Source organism: Sander vitreus, chromosome 3 (genome assembly GCF_031162955.1).
Source record: "Sander vitreus isolate 19-12246 chromosome 3, sanVit1, whole genome shotgun sequence".
Lineage (NCBI taxonomy): Eukaryota > Metazoa > Chordata > Actinopteri > Perciformes > Percidae > Sander > Sander vitreus.
The window spans coordinates 18,874,449-18,894,469 of record NC_135857.1 but is presented as its reverse complement, the minus strand read 5'-3'; the positions used below and the strand labels follow the sequence as shown (position 1 = coordinate 18,894,469).

Here is a 20,021-nt window from a genome sequence, read left to right as displayed (position 1 = left end):
ACTGTTTACCTGTGTGCGTTTAAATTCTTGCATATACTGTATTTCTGCATGTCTGTGTGTCACTTACATGTTTCTATACATAATTGTTGTGTAATGTGTTAAGGTTCCGGGACACCCCAGTCGTGAAATCTTCCAGTAGGGAGCTGTGCTACATAATACTGGCAGGGATCTGCCTAGGGTACCTGTGTACCTTCAGCCTCATAACCAAACCCCATGTCATCCACTGCTACCTCCAACGACTAGGAATAGGCCTGTCACCTGCCATGAGCTACTCTGCGCTTGTCACCAAGGTAAGGATTGAGTTAAGTAGTGAAATAAGTATGAGATGTAGTGTGCAGTAGGGCTGCATGATATTGGGAAAAAAATGACATTGCGATATTTTTTTGCCTGGGATATATTATGCGATATGAAAAAACTGTAATTTTTACAAGATGACATGAATAGCTCTATTTGGAAATAATAAATCATTCTCGATTACTGGGGTGATTTTGTAGGGGAGTGCATCTACATAGAAAATAAAAAAGGAACTTTTCTTATGTATATACCATTCTTTGTTGAACTTTAATGCTTTACAAACACCAAAGCAAGTAAGCGCTGTGACTACTCTTCTGAAGTGATTTTGGAGAGGGAAATTACAGTAGATGGTTAAATACACTGGTTGACTCACATGACACCATTGTATTCATGTAATACTATCAATTCAGGCTAAAGTCAATGATAGTAATAATGCATGCATGTTGCTTTCTCTAAATTTCAGGTTGTGGTCGACTAGTGGGGCCTGCTTGTTTGTTAGATAAATTGATCAACATTGATTGTGATTGGTGGTTGGCTGTGCATGCAGACCTGCATGTCACGTACTAGCAACAAACTCTGTGTATTTAAAAACACTTCAATCAGTGTAAATTACTTTATATCAGACACAGACTTCTGCTGTAGATTAGTGTTACGTTTCCAGTGTCGCGGCTCCGAACCGTAACGTTAGTTGGGACAGACCCCTTGTTTCTTTAGGCTAACTATATTAGCTTTAGCCTGGCTGTTAGCAGCTTTCTGGCAACTCTGCAGTGAAAAATGGCCGGGAGATGTCGTGATAACGTTGCATTAATCAGGTCATTTATTTCGTCTTTGCAGCGAACATAAAACACTGACTACTGTAGGTTCACTACCCATGGAAAAGCATGCGCTTCACTGTGTCTGCTGCAGCTGCCGACTACGGTGCTTTTCTACACACGAAGAGCCTCACTTCCCATAACAATAAACCCCGTCGGACTAACGTTACGTCCCATACAGACGTTGCCCACATGGCTACCTGTCTTAAAGGGTAAGGGTTGGCCAGTAACAATCATGTAAAAGGAGAACGGTGAAAGTTTACTTTTCTTTCAAGCAGCAAAAAGGTTGTAGCGTTAACATTGCAAGTCCTGCGATGTGACTATCGCACATGCGCACATCGGAATGTGGACGATTAAACAAAATATCATGCAGCCCTAATGTGCAGCAGTTGTGAGAGGTGTAGGGCTAAAGGAATGACCTCCGACTTGGAATACCCCTGTCATTAGATCTATGCTAACCTGCCTTGGTCATCAGTGGTCTGTAGAGGAGAGCCACAGAAAAGCTTCAGATGCTGGAGAGTCAGTCAGCACCAGGGATACAGCTGTGGGTGTAAGCAGAACTGTGGACCTAATTAGAAAGAAACAACAGGGGCTATAGTCCCCTGATACTGCAGATTGTTATCCCTTCCATTCCTTAATGGTTAGAGCAAGAGGATATGGGTACCATAAAATCAGATGCAGGGTACAGGCCTATCCTACCCCTGTCTGGGGTGAAGATGTAACTGCAATAGTCTTCCCATAAGAGATTACCTTGAGCTAAATTTTGACTCCTGTGTGCAATATTTTTTAAGTATTTCTTACAAATATGTCTGCATACAAACAGTGGCAACAATGTAGAAATACAGATGGCCAGAATATACTGTAGATACAGTATGTTCAGTATATATTTTATTAAAAGGTCCTGATGGTGTTTGCGATCTGACCTTAGACAAACCGCATTGCTCGGATCCTGGCAGGCAGCAAGAAGAAGATCTGTACAAAGAAACCTCGCTTCATGTCTGCCTGTGCTCAGCTCATCATTGCCTTCGTCCTCATACTGCTGCAGCTGAGCATCATTGTGGCTCTCTTCCTCATGGAGCCACCTGCGGTAAGCTGTGTGTCTGATTCTTTTATTGTGAGTGGTAGAGTGGCTCGTTGAAAGACTTAAGAACAGGTTAACAGACATATTTGAAAGAGTGAAACAAATAATCACGAGCAGAAGAAGTTAACTCATAATGAGACCTTTAATCTCCATGAGTCTGTTTCTTTTACATCACTCATGTTTTTAAGACCATTTGATCCATACAGTAATAGATTTAGTAGCAGATTAACATGTCTCATACTGTTAGAATCTTGACTAAAGCATTAAAAAAAAATGGTGCCTGTAACAAAAGCTATGACAAGCTTTTTATCATTGCCCCTGTCTCTATAGGTGATCAATGACTACCCTAGCATCCGCCAAGTCGTCCTCATTTGCAACACCACTAACCTGGGCGTGGTTGCCCCGCTGGGATACAATGGCCTGCTCATCCTCAGCTGCACCTTCTATGCCTTTAAGGTACTAGTGAAGTGTTTGTTACTATTGTGTATTACTATGTAAAAACCGAAATGCATTTTGTTCTCTCATACAGATTTAAATGACAATATCAAAATTGAAGTCACAAAAGCACCAGTTAGTGGGTGCATCAAATCCACAGCTCCAAAGACACATGTTGTTGGAGGCATGTGTTCTTATTTGTAGGAACATATAACATACCTACTAGGGCTGTCAAAATAAAAAAAAAATAATGAGAAAAAAATAACGCGTTAAAAAAAATAACGCAGATGAATCCATTCCATATTGATGTTTGACCCGGAGCCGTTCTAGCCACCATTGGACTGTAAAATGAAGGAGGGAGACGAGAATGTGCTGCCTGGATCATTAATTGGAACATTTACTTCTAAATCTTCTTCCTGCCAACCCTGGCTACCGAAATCTGGTGCCACTGATATGTCTGCGCTTCTCTCTGATGCTCTGAAACACAAACACTGCTGCACGTGACGCTAGTTAACACTATACTCGACAGCAGCTAACGTTAGCCTACCGCTAGCTAGTAGCTGGATTAAACACGGTTAAAATGCTGACAGCTAACGCTAAACGGTGTAAAGTGTGACTGTGTTTTACTGTAGAGGATTCAACACCGGTATGTAACAATCTGCAACTGCCGTCAGAGAAACAACACAGACAGTGCGTTCAATGAAACTGGTAAACTACAGCCTCGTGGTGCATTTGAAGTTATTGTAAATGTCCTTTACCATCTGGTGGTTGTTTTTGTCGTTCAACAGCAATTTACTAGTGAAATAAGTTATTGTTATACATTATTATTAAACATTTAATTTTGACCATATGGCCTTAGCAATAAACAAGTCGTTCTTTAATGTCACCGACTGTTGTTTAGTACCCTTTTTTTTCTTTTCTTTTTTTTACTTTCTTAAAAAGTATCGGTTCAGGCACCGTTAATTATGTATGCGATTAATTTCGATTAAGTAATCACAGCGTATGTAATTAATTAGATTACATTTTTTAATCGATTGACAGCCCTAATACCAACATATGTCTAATATTGTTAGTACATGTTTATGTCTTCATGCTGCTATATATGAGGAAAAGTCACACAGACACAATGTGAAAAGCAATCATTGCTTTTCATATTGTGTCTGTGTGACTCATCCTTCCTCAACTACTGTTTGGAGCTCTATTACTTTCAACAGCTGTTATTGAAATTGTATTGAACCAAACACATTCTAAAAAGTCAATGTCTGATTATCGGTTGCCTGCAGCCATCCTTTTTTCTGTTTATTTTCCTCATTTAAGGCAGAATCCACAGAACAATTCAACAATGATAAAGAAATGTATGGATATTTGCTTAAACTTGCACTCTCTCTCTCTCTCTCTCTCTCTCTCTCTCTCTCTCTCTCTCTCTCCCTCCAAGACCCGCAATGTCCCAGCTAATTTCAATGAGGCTAAGTACATTGCCTTTACCATGTACACCACCTGTATTATCTGGCTGGCCTTTGTACCCATCTACTTTGGCTCCAACTACAAAATTATCACCATGTGCTTCAGTGTCAGCCTCAGTGCCACTGTGGCGCTGTGCTGCATGTTTGTACCCAAGGTAAGGCTGAAGCTTAAATCCAGTTTCTACATTTCACTCTTTCACTGCTTTTATCTATATATTTCTTGTCTCCCTAAACGTTAAGCTTCTGCTTTAAGCCTTAGAAAATACCTTTGTCGGATTGCTTGTTAGGTGTCCAAACTTCAAACATACTTGTGGTGGTTATTATTCTGATCAATTCTAAATCAGTCAACAAGGTATATTAAAGTGCAGGTAATCATAGCAACAGAAATGACACTTCATGCTACATTACGAGCTAACTTCCACTGTTGAAACAAACTTAACAATGTGGTAAACTTACCACCATCTTTTGTATGTGGTGGGTGTCCAAGTTATGACCTCAATAATACACCCTGAGGTGTTCTGATGTCGAAAGGCTTGGGAGACATGTCCTCATGTTGTGCATTTGTGAAATTTGGCTTGGTGTTTGAATACTTAAATTGATGATAAAGCCCCCCAAAGTATTTTGTTTTTTGTGGCCATATCGACAGTTTGACAGTAACCCTGTCATTGGAGTGGTAATGCACGGGCAACACTCAGAGTAAATACTATGTAATTGAAAGTGAGTGTTCAGCTTAAGTGTTTCATTAAATTATTAGGAACTTGAAATAACTTAAAATCACATAATATATTTTCTCCCACTTCTACAGTAATAGTTGCTAGATATTTATGTGGAGCTTCAATAAGAAAGTTTGTGCTTTCAATTGCAATCAATGAAAGTAATTAGCTGCTGCTTCTTTTGTTAATTGTCTTTTCGTCTTTTAGTGGATAAGTGGTCTTTTTTTTGTTGCTATATTTCAATTTTATATGTCATGTTTTATTTCATGACAGGTGTACATCATTCTAGCCAAACCAGAGCGCAACGTGCGCAGTGCTTTTACCACTAGCACAGTGGTGCGCATGCACGTGGGCGACGGCAAATCATCCTCAGCCGCCAGCCGTTCTTCTAGTCTGGTTAATCTGTGGAAACGCAGAGGCTCTACTGGAGAGACACTCAGGTATGTATGTATGTATGTATGTGTGTGTGTGTGTGTGTGTGTGTGTGTGTGTGTGTGTGTGTGCGTGCGTGCGTGCGTGCGTGCGTGCACTGGAGGCTCATTGGCCAGGTTACTCTTCAGTTACAGTCCAAGGCACCATTTTGTGTGTGTGCTCTCTGAGAGATTGATTCTCTGAACTCCCCTGAGTCTGCTTGACTCTTCCTCTGACCCTAACATGAACTGCAGACAATTGCCTAATGGAGACATGGCAAATAAGGAGAAGTGAAGTGAGGAAGGAAGGGTAAGGAGAAAATTGAAAGAGAAATCTGAGTATAGAGAGAGGATGGAGGGAATGGACAGAGAGAGATGAAAAGCAGGAGTGATGGTAACGAAAGAGAAGATAAGGCTAAAGGAATAGTGCGAAAAGGAGAGACATAATAGCTTTCACACCCAGCTTAAGGCCATCTACAGTGACAGGGAACCAATCAAAGGACACAAAGGGAGTGACGCACAGCCGTTTGCCTAGAATGAAAAGGGAGGAAAAAGACAAGCACATTTTCATTTGTCAGCATGTTACTTCAGCTCACCCCGCATGGCTAGCAAGATTTCAATCACGTTCTTATAAGAAATGTCACGAGTGCTTCCATCTTCGTTCCTTTTATTCCTCTCTTCCCCTCTCCATCTCTTTTGGTCCTATCTTCCCTGTGGGTGGTGGTAATTGGCAGGGCTGTCTATTTCCTCAGTGCAGGGCTGGAAGCTGATGCCTTTGAGATGTTGTCATTGTGTAGTCTAAACAGACGCATACATGAAACCAGCAGACCAGGGTGGGAAAAGGAAAAATATATACAAAAACAAAATATTTGACTTGTGCGTGCGTGCATGCATGTGTGTCCAGGGTGATTTGAGTTCTTTCAGCCCCAACCACGGTGGTGTGAGGTTTAATCAAAAGTTCCACTATAGATAAAAAATCACACTAATTAACCTGACAAGGATGAGAGAAGGAAGTGTGTGTGTGTGTGTGTGTGTGTGTGTGTGTGTGTGTGTGTGTGTGTGTGTGTGTGTGTGTGTGTGTGTGCGTGCACGGCGGGGGGGGGGGTGTTGACTGCTGTGATTGATGTGAAGCAGAGAAAAGTGGAGAAAATTGTAAGATAGAGGGAGAAAGAGGAAGAGAGAACCTGACAAAGACAAATGAAGAACATATTGCCTGCACAAAAAATAGAACAGGAAATTAATTCTAATAAAAGTTCTCCGCATATGAAGTCCAACTGATTTTCTGTGGTTGAGTCAAGGCTCAATTATATATGTTAGCATATTAAATTACATTACTCTTTTAGTATAATACATATGAACTAATATGGGCACAGTTTGTGTTATGTTTTTGCTAGGGCTGTCAAACGATACATTTTTTCTTAATCGCTGAATTTCTATAGTTAATCGCATGTTTTATCACATGATTAAAATTCTATTATTTTGCATTTCAGAACTGTTTTTAAGTACATATTAACAATGGAAAGCAATTATTACCAGTGTATCTTGATTGGGAATCAAATGAATGCAAAGAAAGTTGCTTTATGAACTTGACTTAAAGATTTGTATTTGTTTATTATTTATTTACTGTAAACAAAAGAAAAATGTGTGAATCTGTCATTATTGCACAATTCAGAACATGCCAACCGTAGTACGTCTTTAAGACCCGAGTCCTCTACGATGCCCACAGGTCTGCAGTTAGTTGCCAACCATTTTGCAAGAGCTGTAGTAATTTTTTGGGATTTGGTTTCATCCACAGGTCAGCAAGTAGTGCTTTGCCAGAGCCTGCTAGCATCAACCTGAGTCACGTTAACTGTACTACTATGCTTAGCTCGTAGGTGGTAGCTCAAGCTTGACGTGCTTCGGTGATATCTTAATTCGGCTTTACACAATGTGCATATTGTTTTCGACTTGTCTACTGGGCCGTCCGGGAGTTTTGGAAAATAAAAAGCGCCATTCAGAACTGTGTTGCTGCTGTCTTTCTCCATCATGCCTGCTGCCTGCAGCAGCAGGATGTGTTACGAGGAAGTGGCAGCTTGATGATAAGTAAAGGAACGGCAAAGGGTCAAAATAGTAGCCTAGCTAGATTCTAGTGATTTTAGAACAGCAAAGGGGCGTTGTTAGGCACGACGCAAAGCAGAGTGAAGTGTAAAATAAATTAATAAATGGTGGCATGCAATTTATGCGATTTAAAAAAAAATGAACGCGTAATGCTCGGCCCTTAATCGCATCGCGATTAACGCGTTAATGCTGACAGCCCTTGTTTTTGACATTTTGGGTTTTGTTGCAGTAAAGTTATTAAATAAATTTTGCCCTTAGCCAAATGTACAACTAAGTGTTTGGCTCATAATGCTAATTGACTACTAACAGGTGCTTTTAGATTTGCTAATATGATCTGATATGATAATGAACAGCACAATACATTAATTTATTGGGGAAAGAAGTATGAAAGTATAATTTTACAAGCTACAAGTTCCTAATAATATACTGTTAGTCAGAGATCTACATTTGGATTGTCATTTAATGTGATACAAAAAACAAATCCTCTGAGTAGAAAACAAAAACTACTATTTTATTTAAAGGAAAGTATAAATAATGTCCAGTATGTTTATAATGGCCACATTTAGCTGCCAGACAGAAAGTAGAGGATGCGATTGGTTGAAGTGAAAGAAATGTTTAGAATACAATGTTCAGTGCTCATTGTCAAACTAAAGTCTGGACCTAAACACAACAACGTTAAACACAACCATGAAAATCAAAAATTCCCTTTTTGCTGTATAAAAACTAGTGCTGTCAAACGATTAAAATATTTAATTGCGATTAATCGCATTAATGTCATAGTTAACTCGCAGTTAATCGCACATTTTTATCTATTCTAAATGTCCCTTGATTTCTTTTTGTCCAATTATTTTTTCTCATTTTAATGCTCTTAAACAACGATACTTTTAAAACGGTGCCTGAACAGAGACAGAGAGAGAGAGAGATACACACTTTCGGTTCATATATTTAAATATTTTAAAAAGGAGCACCTTGTTCAATTTTGTCTGTTCAAAAATATAAAACAATATAAAGTTGATCTAAAAAAAAAAAAAAGGAGCACAAAACGGCGAAAACAAAACTGGATGGAAAAAGGGTATTTTACAACAACTTTGAACCACGAGGCTGGCAAGTCTGAGTCTGTTTTTCAGACAACGGCAGCTACAGTCTGGTGTTAGAATCCAGTGAAATACAGTCACACTTTACACCGTTTAGCTGTCAGCATTTTAACCGTGTTTACTCCAGCTGCTAGCTAACAGTAGGCTAACGTAACCTGCTGCTAAGTGTAGTGTTAACTAGCGTCCCGTTCGGCGATGTTTCAGTTCCCTCTAATGTCAGTTTTCGCAGCATCAGAGAGAAGCGCAGGCATTTAAATGGCACCTAAATAAGGCACCGAAATCTGCGTTACTATTCGGTCCGGTAGATAACGGTCGTTAAGGCACCGGTGCCGTATTAGCTCCGGGTCTCAAACCCCATTCAAAACGGCGATTTTCGCCGAAAAGCGACTAGTTTGCAGGTATGTACTACTCTTTGGCCGGTTTGAAAGCCCAAACAAGTGTGTGCAGCGTGCCTGTTGTTTTGTTTCTGGACTAGCTAGATCCGGTGTGATGTTGTAGTTTTTCTAATGTTACAAGCTAGTTGTTGCAACAGCATGTGAAAAAAACTACAGTTTGCTAGGCCAAAAAGAACGTTAATCTCGCGATAAAAATGTACGCCGTTAAAATGGGTTTGCGTTAACGCCGTTAATAACGACTGCACTAATAAAAACTGATTACGGAATTATGGAATAAAAGTGTGTGTACTTTCTCATTTGTATAATCTCTAATCAGAAATGTATTTTTCCACATCAAACTGACAAAAAAAAAGAATCAATGAATGGTATATCTACCTCCAAGCCCTTTTAAGCTTCCTTCTTTTCTCTCTTTTCCTTCCACTTCCTTCCTGCTCTGCAGCTCCAACGGTAAATCAGTGTCTTGGGCGCAGACTGAGCGCAGCGGTTCACGTGGCAACCACCTGTGGCAACGGCTGTCCTTCCACATCAAGAAGAAGGAGAACAATCAGACTGCCGTCATCAAGCCCTTCTCCAAAACTTTGGAGGAGCGTTACAGTGGAGGGGGGGACCTGCCCCCACATGTCCCTCTGCCCTCCCTCCCCTCCATGTCCTCTCTGTCCATTCATCCTGACTCTGGCACAGACAAGACCCTATATGAGCTCTCTGAAGCAGAGGAGCGCTACTCAATCACATACCGGCCGCAGACGCCCTCACCAATCAGCACAGTCAGCCAGAGGCTTGGGGCAGGTGTAGGGGAGGAGCCCCCAATGACTGGTATTCCAAACTACCCAAGCAGCGTTTGCAGCGGCAGCAGTGGCGGCAGCAGCAGCAGTTGCGGTCCTACCAGCAGCGGCTCTCTGGTTGTGGGGAATGACGGTCGTTTAGTTGTTGTGGACGATCACCCTGGAAAGGCCCAGAGTTCACTGATGGATCAGATCAGCTGCGTGGTAAACCGCTTCACCGCCAACATCTCCGAGCTCAACAGCATGATGTTGTCATCATCTCCAACGCACTCACACACACACAAACACACGCCTCCTCCTCCTCACCCCGTCGACCCATATCTGTTGCCCCGTGAAATCCCGATGCCGCCGACCCTCACCACCTACGCTGACGTCCAGCCCCTCCCACCTGTCGAGTCCAGCTTCGGGGGCCGGAGTGGCTGTCTTGCACACCCTATTCCTCATTCACCTTACCCCCTGCCGCCTCCTCACGCCCAGATCTCCCCCTCGCTCTCCCCCATGCGAGGAGGCCTGATCACCTGCCTCACCAACTCCCCTCTGAGGGGGGAGTTGGAAGAGGAACTTATTGCTTTGACTCCGCCGTCGCCTTTCCGCGATTCCTTGGCATCTAGTAGTAGCTCACCTATCTCAGAGATGGATCTGTGTCTTCCCCCAGTCCCATCCCATCCTCCCCCCTCTCCACCTTCGCCTAGGTACAGCAACCTGACACTCAGAAACTACAGCCAGAGTTCATCCTCACTGTGAGGCAGAGATGACAAGTAAAGAAAACACAGAAGTGAAGAGGAGCGCTCATAAACAGCACGGTCAAAATGAGTAAAGAGTATGGGAGGATGGAAATGCTGAAATCCATTCCACCCTACGAGGAGTGAAAACCTGAAGTAAAGGAGTCATGGAGGGCTGGTTGGTGAAGACACCAAGTTGCGACAGTCTGCTGCTGTGTTTGTGTTTACATGTTTGCAGTGAGATGCAAGTATAAGAAGCTTGCCCACGTTGTATTTTCTTAGTGCAGTTTCTCACAAGTGGGGCAGGAAGAACTGCAAAAAGGGCCACTATGTTGTTTTGGTGTCTGTTAAATCAGAAATCATTCTCGAAGATCTAGAGCTTTGTATAATTTAGGTTTGGGTAGTGGCCTTAAGGTAACATGGCTATCAACTAATTAGAGTGTGTGTGTGTGTGTGTGTGTGTGTGTGTGTGTGTGTGTGCGCGCGTGCGCTGTATCTTAGTAAATGAGATGTAATTGCAACATGACAGCGAAGAGTATTGATGAGGTAAGACTCCTAAAGCCTGTACTGACAAAGGCAACAAAGGCTATCAAAGGGCACATATTTATTTGACACACACACACACACACACACACACACACACACACACACACACACACACACACACACACACACACAAAGGCGTGAGCACACACAAAAATACAAAGGGAAAAAACACTGTAAATACATGAGAGCTTATGGATTTTTTCTTTGGTGATAAAATCCAACATGATTCTGAAAAAAGGTGCATTGTGCTAACATACCAGACTGTATGTAACTCAAAATTATCTTTTTATTCATTCAGCTCTACAATCTGTTCCCTCTACATAGCTTTCTTTTCCTCAGTCCCTCTTTCTCTCGCTGCTTTCTTTGATCCTGCCAGTATGTCAGTATTTTCTACTCTTCCAGTTTGTTTTCTTCAGAAGTTTGAATGTACATTTTCTACATGATTCCTAAAGCAGTTGGGACCAAACCTTTTGTACCTCTCTGTCTGTGACCTTAGAAAGAGGGAGAGGAGGGATTGACAAGACCAGGCCTTGTTTGACCATAAACATCTTAGTCATTAAAATCGTGTTCAGGTGGATTATTGGCAAACATCTCAAAGCTTATTGTGTGACATTTGACAAAGCATAATGTAAGGCTCAGCTGGATCCCACTCATGGCTTTTGCTCTATACAATGTGTCACTTTGTTTCCTCAAAGACAGTGCTTTAATTCAGATTAATCATTATCACAATCATCTCTTATGTTAGTGGGCACAGATTGATAGATTCAAGCTGGGAGAACTTTTACCAGGGTCATCTGTTGCACAGGTAAAAATATCTTTATGAACTTCTCCACTCTTTTCAGACAAAGAGGGGCAGAACAACAAAAGAGGTCCCTATTGAATAGACAGACACAAGAGTGGAATTGATCTTCTCGTCTCACTCTCAGCAAAAAAGCAAATCAGTGAATTGCCAAAATGTCAATCTGTTGCTTTGAAATAAGGCCTCATGAGACTAATCCCAAATGTCATAATTCCTGGATTGGGAAAAATGTGAGCGAACTCAATCCAAGTGGTAATCACATTTTTTTTCAAAAGTTATTCGGCAATAGTAGTATATCATTGCAATATCAATATGAGATGTTTATACATCTTAATATTCTAATTGTAAATGTCTGTATATGGGTAAACAGAACTTGCAAACGACTGCAAAACTATTCTAATCTAATTTGGCTATTTACATTTTGGGTTGAATATGTATGCCTTTAAATGGAAAATATTGTATTCACATGTGCCAACACTTTTGAAGAATTGTGAGTACCCAGAGTAGTACTGGGATGTAAAATGTGCCAATGAATGCATTCACTAAGCTGCTTTTGAGAAAGTGGGCCCTGGCTTTGTGACAGCTTTCTCCACAGAGGAAAGCTCTCAGCAAAGTAAAGAAAAACCAGTCAGAAGGTTGTGATACACAACACAAACATTTTGAGACATTTTGTTCGAGGAATGCAGCAAAGACATGGATTAGTGTATCTGACATAATTGGTATCACAACAAATCAAAATCAGTACATCACTTTAAAAGTGTTGCCTGTGTATTATGGTCCATCATGATCTCCGTGTTTTCTGCAGCTGACCGATGCAGATGCAGTCCAGTGTCTGATTTCTCCTTGTGAGTGTAGTATTTGTGCTCTACAGTAGCCAGCAAGAACAAACTCAGACAAAGGGATTCTGTAAATAATAAGGGCATGCAAAGACAGTTCTGTTTTGTTTCAGATGAAAGTAAATTTATTACATATCAACAAAGGTGAAAAAAAGAAGAAAAAAAATGTTTTTGAACTATGTTATAACATCATACAGTACCAATATGTGTTACGACTAAGAAACTGTGTTATTACTCTGAATGTGTGAGTGACCATTGCTATTCAAATGTCTTGTAATTCAACAATATAATAATTAATATGATTATTGTGCCAAAGGGGTTAGGGAGGGTATAGCTTACTAGCTTTGTTTTGGATATTTTCTACATAAATACTCCACATTTTCCAGTGTAAAAGCAATATTATCCATACGTATACAAGGTGCACATCTGAAGGGTTTCTAAAAACAGTCTTTTAGATTGTTGATCTCTTTCTTCCTCCTGTAATCTCTGGTTGACAATTCCGCAAGGAAGATGGCAGGTAGATACGTAGACATTAGTGATACATTTAGTAATTTCTAGTAACAAAGAAGGTGTAATTGTCTTATTTTTTGCAGTGTTATCTTCTCACCTCCGGGCTTGTAGTTCCAACCTTGTAGTTAATTAAGACGCAAACTTGGTCTGGTGTCCTCACAGTAGTTGCAGTATCATGTCTCTACAACAAGACAAACTTCTTCTTGGGTCCCAAATGAAAAAAAGTGGGTATACACAATCAGCATCTGATACTTTTTCTTATGAGAGGGTTCTAATGTACACAGAGAAAAGCATGAAAGGAGAACTGTTGATCCTAATTGTTTATATAATTGGTTACTGTCTCAAAGTGCTGTCTGTGTATCATTACCTCTTCATCTACTCATCTAATTTTAATAATCAAGGCCCTGACCTGTTGTCAGACAATGAACCAGTGTTGTTGCTGAGATGTTATCGGGGAGAGGCTGTTTTGTGTGCTGCTGTCAATGACCGTGTTTAAAACATGCTGAGAGAGGAACAGGGAGCTTGCTTCAGCACTTCAGCTGCGTGTTCTCAGCCCCCCTGGGTGAGGCTTGACAGTTGTGTGCTACCTCTGCAGAAAAAGACTGGATCAGTGCTTTCATCTACTGCTGTCTTTTATTCTCTTTAAGGGCTCAGTTCTGTGACATCTTATATTAAAATCAAGTAGTCATTAAAAAGGATTTTGCTTGTAAGGGTACAGCAGGCTTATAAAATTGGCAAAGAATAATGGCCTAATTGTATATTTGGTGTAAATAAATAATGCAGGTATTGACTTGTAAGCTCAACATAAACTCACAGAACCACAGGGAGATAGAAATGAATCTGTCATCTATTGTAGCATACGATTTCAGGCCCTCTTGCATTTGAATCCAATCTCTTTAGTTGTCTGGGGATTTTAACTTTCTAACATGTTCCATGAGAAATGCTTAATAATCGTCCCTGTATGGAAATTAAAAGTCGAGCTGCAATACTAATGCAGACATGACATTTTGCTTTCTGCACTAACATCAGCGCTCCACATTTTACCTCAAGGATCACAAAAAGCTACCACTCATAATAATCTGGGGTGATCTCCGTAATAGATATTTCCCCTCATATTCAAGCCAAAACATGATGATGATGATGAGTATAAAATCTTATGCTCACCAGGAAGATGATCTCCTGAGGATTTCTAACCAAAATGCTGTTATTTTAGTAAATGCACTCTAAAGAATTGGATTGATAATCCCTGCGCTCAAAAATACTTTTAATCCAGATATGTTTATCTGCTGATCGGAGAGAAAAAACACACAAGGTCATTTATTTTATACTATGTGAATGAAAATATAAAATCAGTCCTGGTTCATAGCCAGATATACGTAATCATGTGGTTGTTTCACATAATTCCCTCCAGTGTTATTCATTCCTGCATTTTCATGAAGCAATATCATTTAGTTTTGGATGCAGAAATCAGCATCTGTAGGCAGATTGGGAATGTACTGATGAGATGTGATGGAGCAGCTTCTCCCACTGCCCTGCCTGACTATTTGTTTGATTTGATACAGAAAACAGAACTATGTTTACTGTGTAAACACCACATAGACATATGGTTGTGTACGCTGTCAGGGCAGGCTGGGAGAAGTTTGTTTTTCCAGCCCGCTGTCACAGGCTCTCACCTAACTATAAATGTGTCGTGATGAATGTGTAATTTGGTAGATATTACAAATAGTTTCTTACCTTTTAACAGTGTTAATGCAATTAGTAAATCACAAGATGCGTTTGTGAAGTAAGAACAAAAGTTTTAGGGAAGTGTTGCGTAGATCTGGGTATTGACATTCTTGTATACATTGAGGCTGAGATCAACCAGCCCCTTTTCCCTCTATTTGCCAAGCAGTAAATCCCTTCACATTTATGTTAATTCTGTTATAAAATAGCACATTCTTTATTGGAGGAATTCACTTTTGCTGCAGCCGGTTTAATGAAACTCGTGGCCCGGGGGCTGACTTCTACATGTCTTAAGAATTATCAACAGTATTTTTGTAAGTTTGTCAGAAGCTGCTAATTTGAATGTTGCTTTTTATAACAGAGTAAAGAGCTTGTGTGTTTTAATATGCAGTTGTTTCCTCAGCCAATAGAGTAAGATGATTTAAGGTAGTCGGTGTAGGTTATATAGTGCAGAGGAGATGGAGTTGCGTAATAAGAAATTATATACTAATTGTATTATATTGATTAGAAGTAAGAGAAGTTTGTAAATGTATTCATCTGGATTCTGGATTTATGAAAAAGTTAAGCAGGTCTGTGTGTGTCTTTAGGGCATTGTTGTTTTGCATACAGAGCAGGCAAGTTACAAAATTTACAGTATTGTGAAATAATTCTGAATTGTGAAATATATTTAGTGAAACAAACTCATGTTTCTATTTATAAGAGAAATAAACCAAACTAAGCTGTGATATTATACCATATAACACAGAGGTATCATTGCAGGGCATGATAGGGTATCAAATACACTCTGATGTGGGTGATTTCTTTGAAAAGTCAGAGAACTTGGGTCTATGCTGTGTGCTTTTTATATTCTTCATATATTATCTTGTTTGGATTACTGCTGTGGACACAAACAAACATTAATACCCCATGCTTTAAATTTCAATGAGATTCTATTTTGTAGAGTGTTAGAGATATCAATAAGGAGATGAATGTTGCCTAGAAGTGATGTTTACATTCCTACTCCTCACTTGAGATATTCAAGAATATCATGTTTAATTACTGACTCAGTTGTTGTGACATTTTACAAGCTTGTAAGCAAACGTACATGTTTGGTGTTTTTTTTCAGGAAAACTGAGGTTGATATTCGAGTCAAGAACAAATTTAACTTATTCTCGACAAAGGCAGCTCATCTGCATATAAATGAAGGTGTTGTGTTCAAACCTCTTTACAACCCAGGTTTATCAAAACCGTAATTCAACCGAGCTCACTGGAGCGCCTAGTTTGGGCTTCGTTTTGATAAAATGAAAATGACGATGGGTTACCTTAAACGCAATTAAAGGGAAGTGGAATGAGCTGATTTCCCTATAATGAGTATGTAGAATGTAATATAAATTTCTATTGTCATTTAGAAGTATTTTTTTCACTTCAAGCAGAAAATGGCTATTACTAAAATGAAAATGTTTGATAACTGTATACTAGTTATTTATTTAAAAAAAGTCAGGCTTGAATTGCACCATATCCCCAGACTCCAGTGTTTTTTATCACAGTGTTGTTAACATAAGCTCCTCCACTCAGTGCCAACTTTCTCTCATCTTTTATTTCAAGTGCTACTGCATTTTTGACAAGGGATGGATAAACACTACATACATTTAAACTGTCATATCTACATGAAAAAATTAAAAATTAAAATTAAATGTGTTTTTCATAAGCTGTTTATCAATGGCAACATCGTGTGAATGTGATAAAGATGGCTTAAATTAATTATTTTCTAAAGGAACCCTTGTAGTGATTAGCCACCCTCCGGGACATTTGATCGTTAATGGATTACTTTTAATGAACATGACTTTGTTAAAGCTTTGTTGTTTTGTTTTTCCTCTGATGTTCAGAACTGTAGAATGTAATTTGATGCTTTATATTGGTGTGATAATGGAAGATGGTTTTATATTTGGATATTTGATTCTCTATTTAATATTTTCACTCAGCTTTGTGAAATGTCAGAATATACTCTGTGGCTCTAGTTGTTTGGAAAATACAGTATGTTTCGAAGTGGCTTTATGGTGAGGGTTGATGACGGGTGGGGGGTGGGGGGGTAGACATCTACTTCAGGAACATTTTATGTTCAATTACTGTTTTTGCCCACAAATTAGCTTTAGATGAGGCTCAGCGATTAACATAATTAGGCAAGATGTTTTACTCCCAGAAAGGTTTGATAACTAAATAAATTGCTCAGATCGTGCTACAATAGGATTCTAACTGGATACAACATTGTTTTGTCACTGACACTGGAGCCTTGTTCACAGGCTTTTTGGAGGCTCCCAACAGACCTGGCAGCGAGAACAAGAGCAGTTCTGGCCAAACATAGTTCTTCTCATCTCCCAATTAATGAATCTTTATCTCCTCACTCCAAATTGGCCCTTGGCAATGCCTGTAAAAGCACATCTCTGGGCTGATCTGTGGTCATTGAAAACCGTAAAGAGAAAGAAAATGGGCAGTGTTAACAGGATGCTCCCTGTGCATTTAAAACATACTGTACAGTGTTTATCAGAGGACACAAGAAACAAGGAGTAGGGAGCTTTTTAGAAGAGCCTGGGGCAAGGGTTTACATATATATCCTATGTGAATGTGTTTTATCATTTTCAGTTGTTCTGGAGCAATAAAAAAAACATTTAATATTGTATGATTAAAAGTATAATATGCAGTATTTTTCTAAAGAATCATGTTTAGACTAATACCAAAATAATCCCTCTCAATCATCACTTATGACCCACTATAAGTGTGTGGCGGTCTCTGTATCTGCAGAGACCTCGCCCCTCTGCCTCTATTTTGGCTTCTTATTTTTCTATGTGCGGGATTTTAATGGGCTCTAGCCCTGGGTTCTCATTCCCAGGTTCGGCCCCTTGGCGTCTCATACGACGCACAAGTTTATCCGACACACACAGACAGAATGAAGCTCTGCATTCACGCGAAATCCGGCAATGCGTCTTGTTCCTGCGGAGGTGTGGGTGTGTTTATTTGTGCTTTAGAATGTAACCGCCGTAAAACAATCAGGAAATAATGTTTTATTCCTCTGATTCAAGGCTTGTTCGCCGCTCCCTCTTTTAATTCCCTCTCTAGCTCGCTCGACCACTGCTGCGTTCTCGCTCTCTCTCTCTCTCTCTCTCACTTGTTGACCTGGGTAGGGGGGGCAACTTAAACGCTGTGTTCACAAACACCAATCGACAAAAGCTAGACTACGTATTATACCTTTAAAGTACTAGCCAATAATCCACTTATGTATCTTAAATGAAATTTCCAAAAAACATCAAATCTGGCATAATTGTGGTTACACCTATCCATAAATGTATTCAATATATTGATATTTCAGTGCAGAAGCATTAATTGGGAGAAGAACCACAAGCCTCCAGAAGCCTGTGTAAAAGTAGAGACAGTGAGCACTAGAAGTTAGACAAGCATAAGGCGTCTCCTTGCTGGAAATCCACATACCAGGAAGTAACTCTGTGATTTAGTAACCGTGTTGGGTAAGGGAGCACATTAATTGCATCTTAGCACTTCTTTCTGCAAAAACACTGTGCTACCACTGCACTTTGGCATTAATAGGGATTTTTAAAAGTCACCATAGTTTGACTCACTGCAGTCAAAACGCCCACACACCGAGCACCAATAAAAAGCGAGAGCAGCCTTCTTAACATTGAACAAAAGAAGTCACAGGGCATTCATTAACTCTCTTCATCTTTCTTTCTTACTGGGATGTAACGCAACAATTCTGGGACCCTCCAGTCAGTGTGACCACCATACAGCAGTGCTGTGCAGTCAGACAGGAGATGGGATATAGTGTGGGGAAGAAAAAAACAAAGGGTTTTGATTCATTTGTATGCCGTTGCTAAATCATTGTGTAAGTGTACTACAAAGTACCTTTGAATCATTATTGAAATCATTATTAAAAAAAACTATGATTAACCTCCTTGTCTTTTCCATCTTTTTAGTCAATCATTGGGCCTACTGTATCTAATAAGAAAGTCACAACCATTATAATACAAACCAGACTATAAATATGTATGTACCAAACAGGAATATAAGAATATGAATTGATTTAAAGTGGTCAATGCAACATTAATACTGGAAATTCATCATGGCTGATGGTGCAGATTAGGTAAATATAGCTAGGATTTTTGTTGTCTAAGAAATTTGTATAAATTTCAAATCTCTGTTCACTCCCGTGTTTTTTTACTTGACATGACTAAAAAGAATACAGTAATATAAGCAATTGTATAGTAAATATACAGAATATTACTCAGTTTCAGTTTTTGAATTTGGTAAGAAAAAAACACTGATATCGGATCAATACTCTGTATCATGCATGGATTCATACAGTATTGTGCCGCATCATCATTCAATTACATATAAATAAATAATTGTTACAGCAACCATTGTGCAAAACATTAATAATTATGTAACTGAAACATGGACCTTACGGTTCAGGTCTGAAGGAAGAGAAAGTTTTTCACGCCTTTCTGTACTTTTTCCAGTCTGCGTTGGATTTGCGTTTTTATTGGCCACAATAAATGAAGTCAACAGTCTGTGAGTCTCTGGCCTACATGTTGAACCCAGTCGGTGGAAGCTGCTAGACAGCCCCTTGACAGCTTCTGTGATATTTGCTTCCTCCATCTCCTTCAGTGTCACAGTGACAGCGTTGCTATGAATCAGCCCCCAAAAACATTTAATTTAACTGAAGGCATACAGGTCAAAACAATGAAATTACCCTGCCATCTTTCATTCTCTCTCCCCATCTCCTTGTGGTCTTCCCACTTCCCCCTATTTTATTCCCTCTGTCACCATCCTCCTCCTCCCCTTTCTCCACCTCTCCTTGCAGAAATTGCTCTCTCCAAAATGAAATCAACGAATTGTTGCAAATGACCCGCTATTCAAGAAAATGGAAAGGATGAAAAGGCAGGAGTACGAAAAAGATGGGGGAAAAAAATAAAAGGCAAGCAGGTAGAAATTGGTTTGTTATTACAATGGAGGCAATTTGGGCAGTACGTGTAATATGTTCACAGACACCATCATTAGCTGTGCTCAGTCATTAATGGGTTTAGTTTAGTGACTGCATAAATATTTATTTTGGTCGTCTCCGTTGGGATGCTCATGTGTGTGTGTTTGTCTTTAGAGGAATATGTATTGATTTAATACTCAATGATAGCCATAGTCTCCTCTGCATCTCAAAGTTTAATTGTTGTGGGACAATCTATGTGAATCTAATAGGTATCGTTTTTTATCAGCATTTTTACACTTGCTATATTGAACTTGTTCCCAGTTTACACTCTTATATCATTG

The 20,021-nt window shown here is 39.7% G+C and overlaps 1 protein-coding gene across 1 annotated transcript in view; it reads left to right on the top strand.

Annotated features, from left to right (window-relative positions):
* The window catches only part of grm5b (glutamate receptor, metabotropic 5b), a 64,376-nt gene extending 54,056 nt beyond the window's left edge, over positions 1-10,320 (top strand). The window contains exons 12-17 of the mRNA XM_078244025.1: positions 104-290; positions 2,035-2,193; positions 2,518-2,643; positions 4,058-4,240; positions 5,072-5,238; positions 9,234-10,320. Coding sequence (XP_078100151.1) covers positions 104-290; positions 2,035-2,193; positions 2,518-2,643; positions 4,058-4,240; positions 5,072-5,238; positions 9,234-10,320 — 1,909 coding nt within the window. The remainder of the gene's footprint in view (positions 1-103; positions 291-2,034; positions 2,194-2,517; positions 2,644-4,057; positions 4,241-5,071; positions 5,239-9,233) is intronic.
* Positions 10,321-20,021: the final 9,701 nt, after the last annotated feature.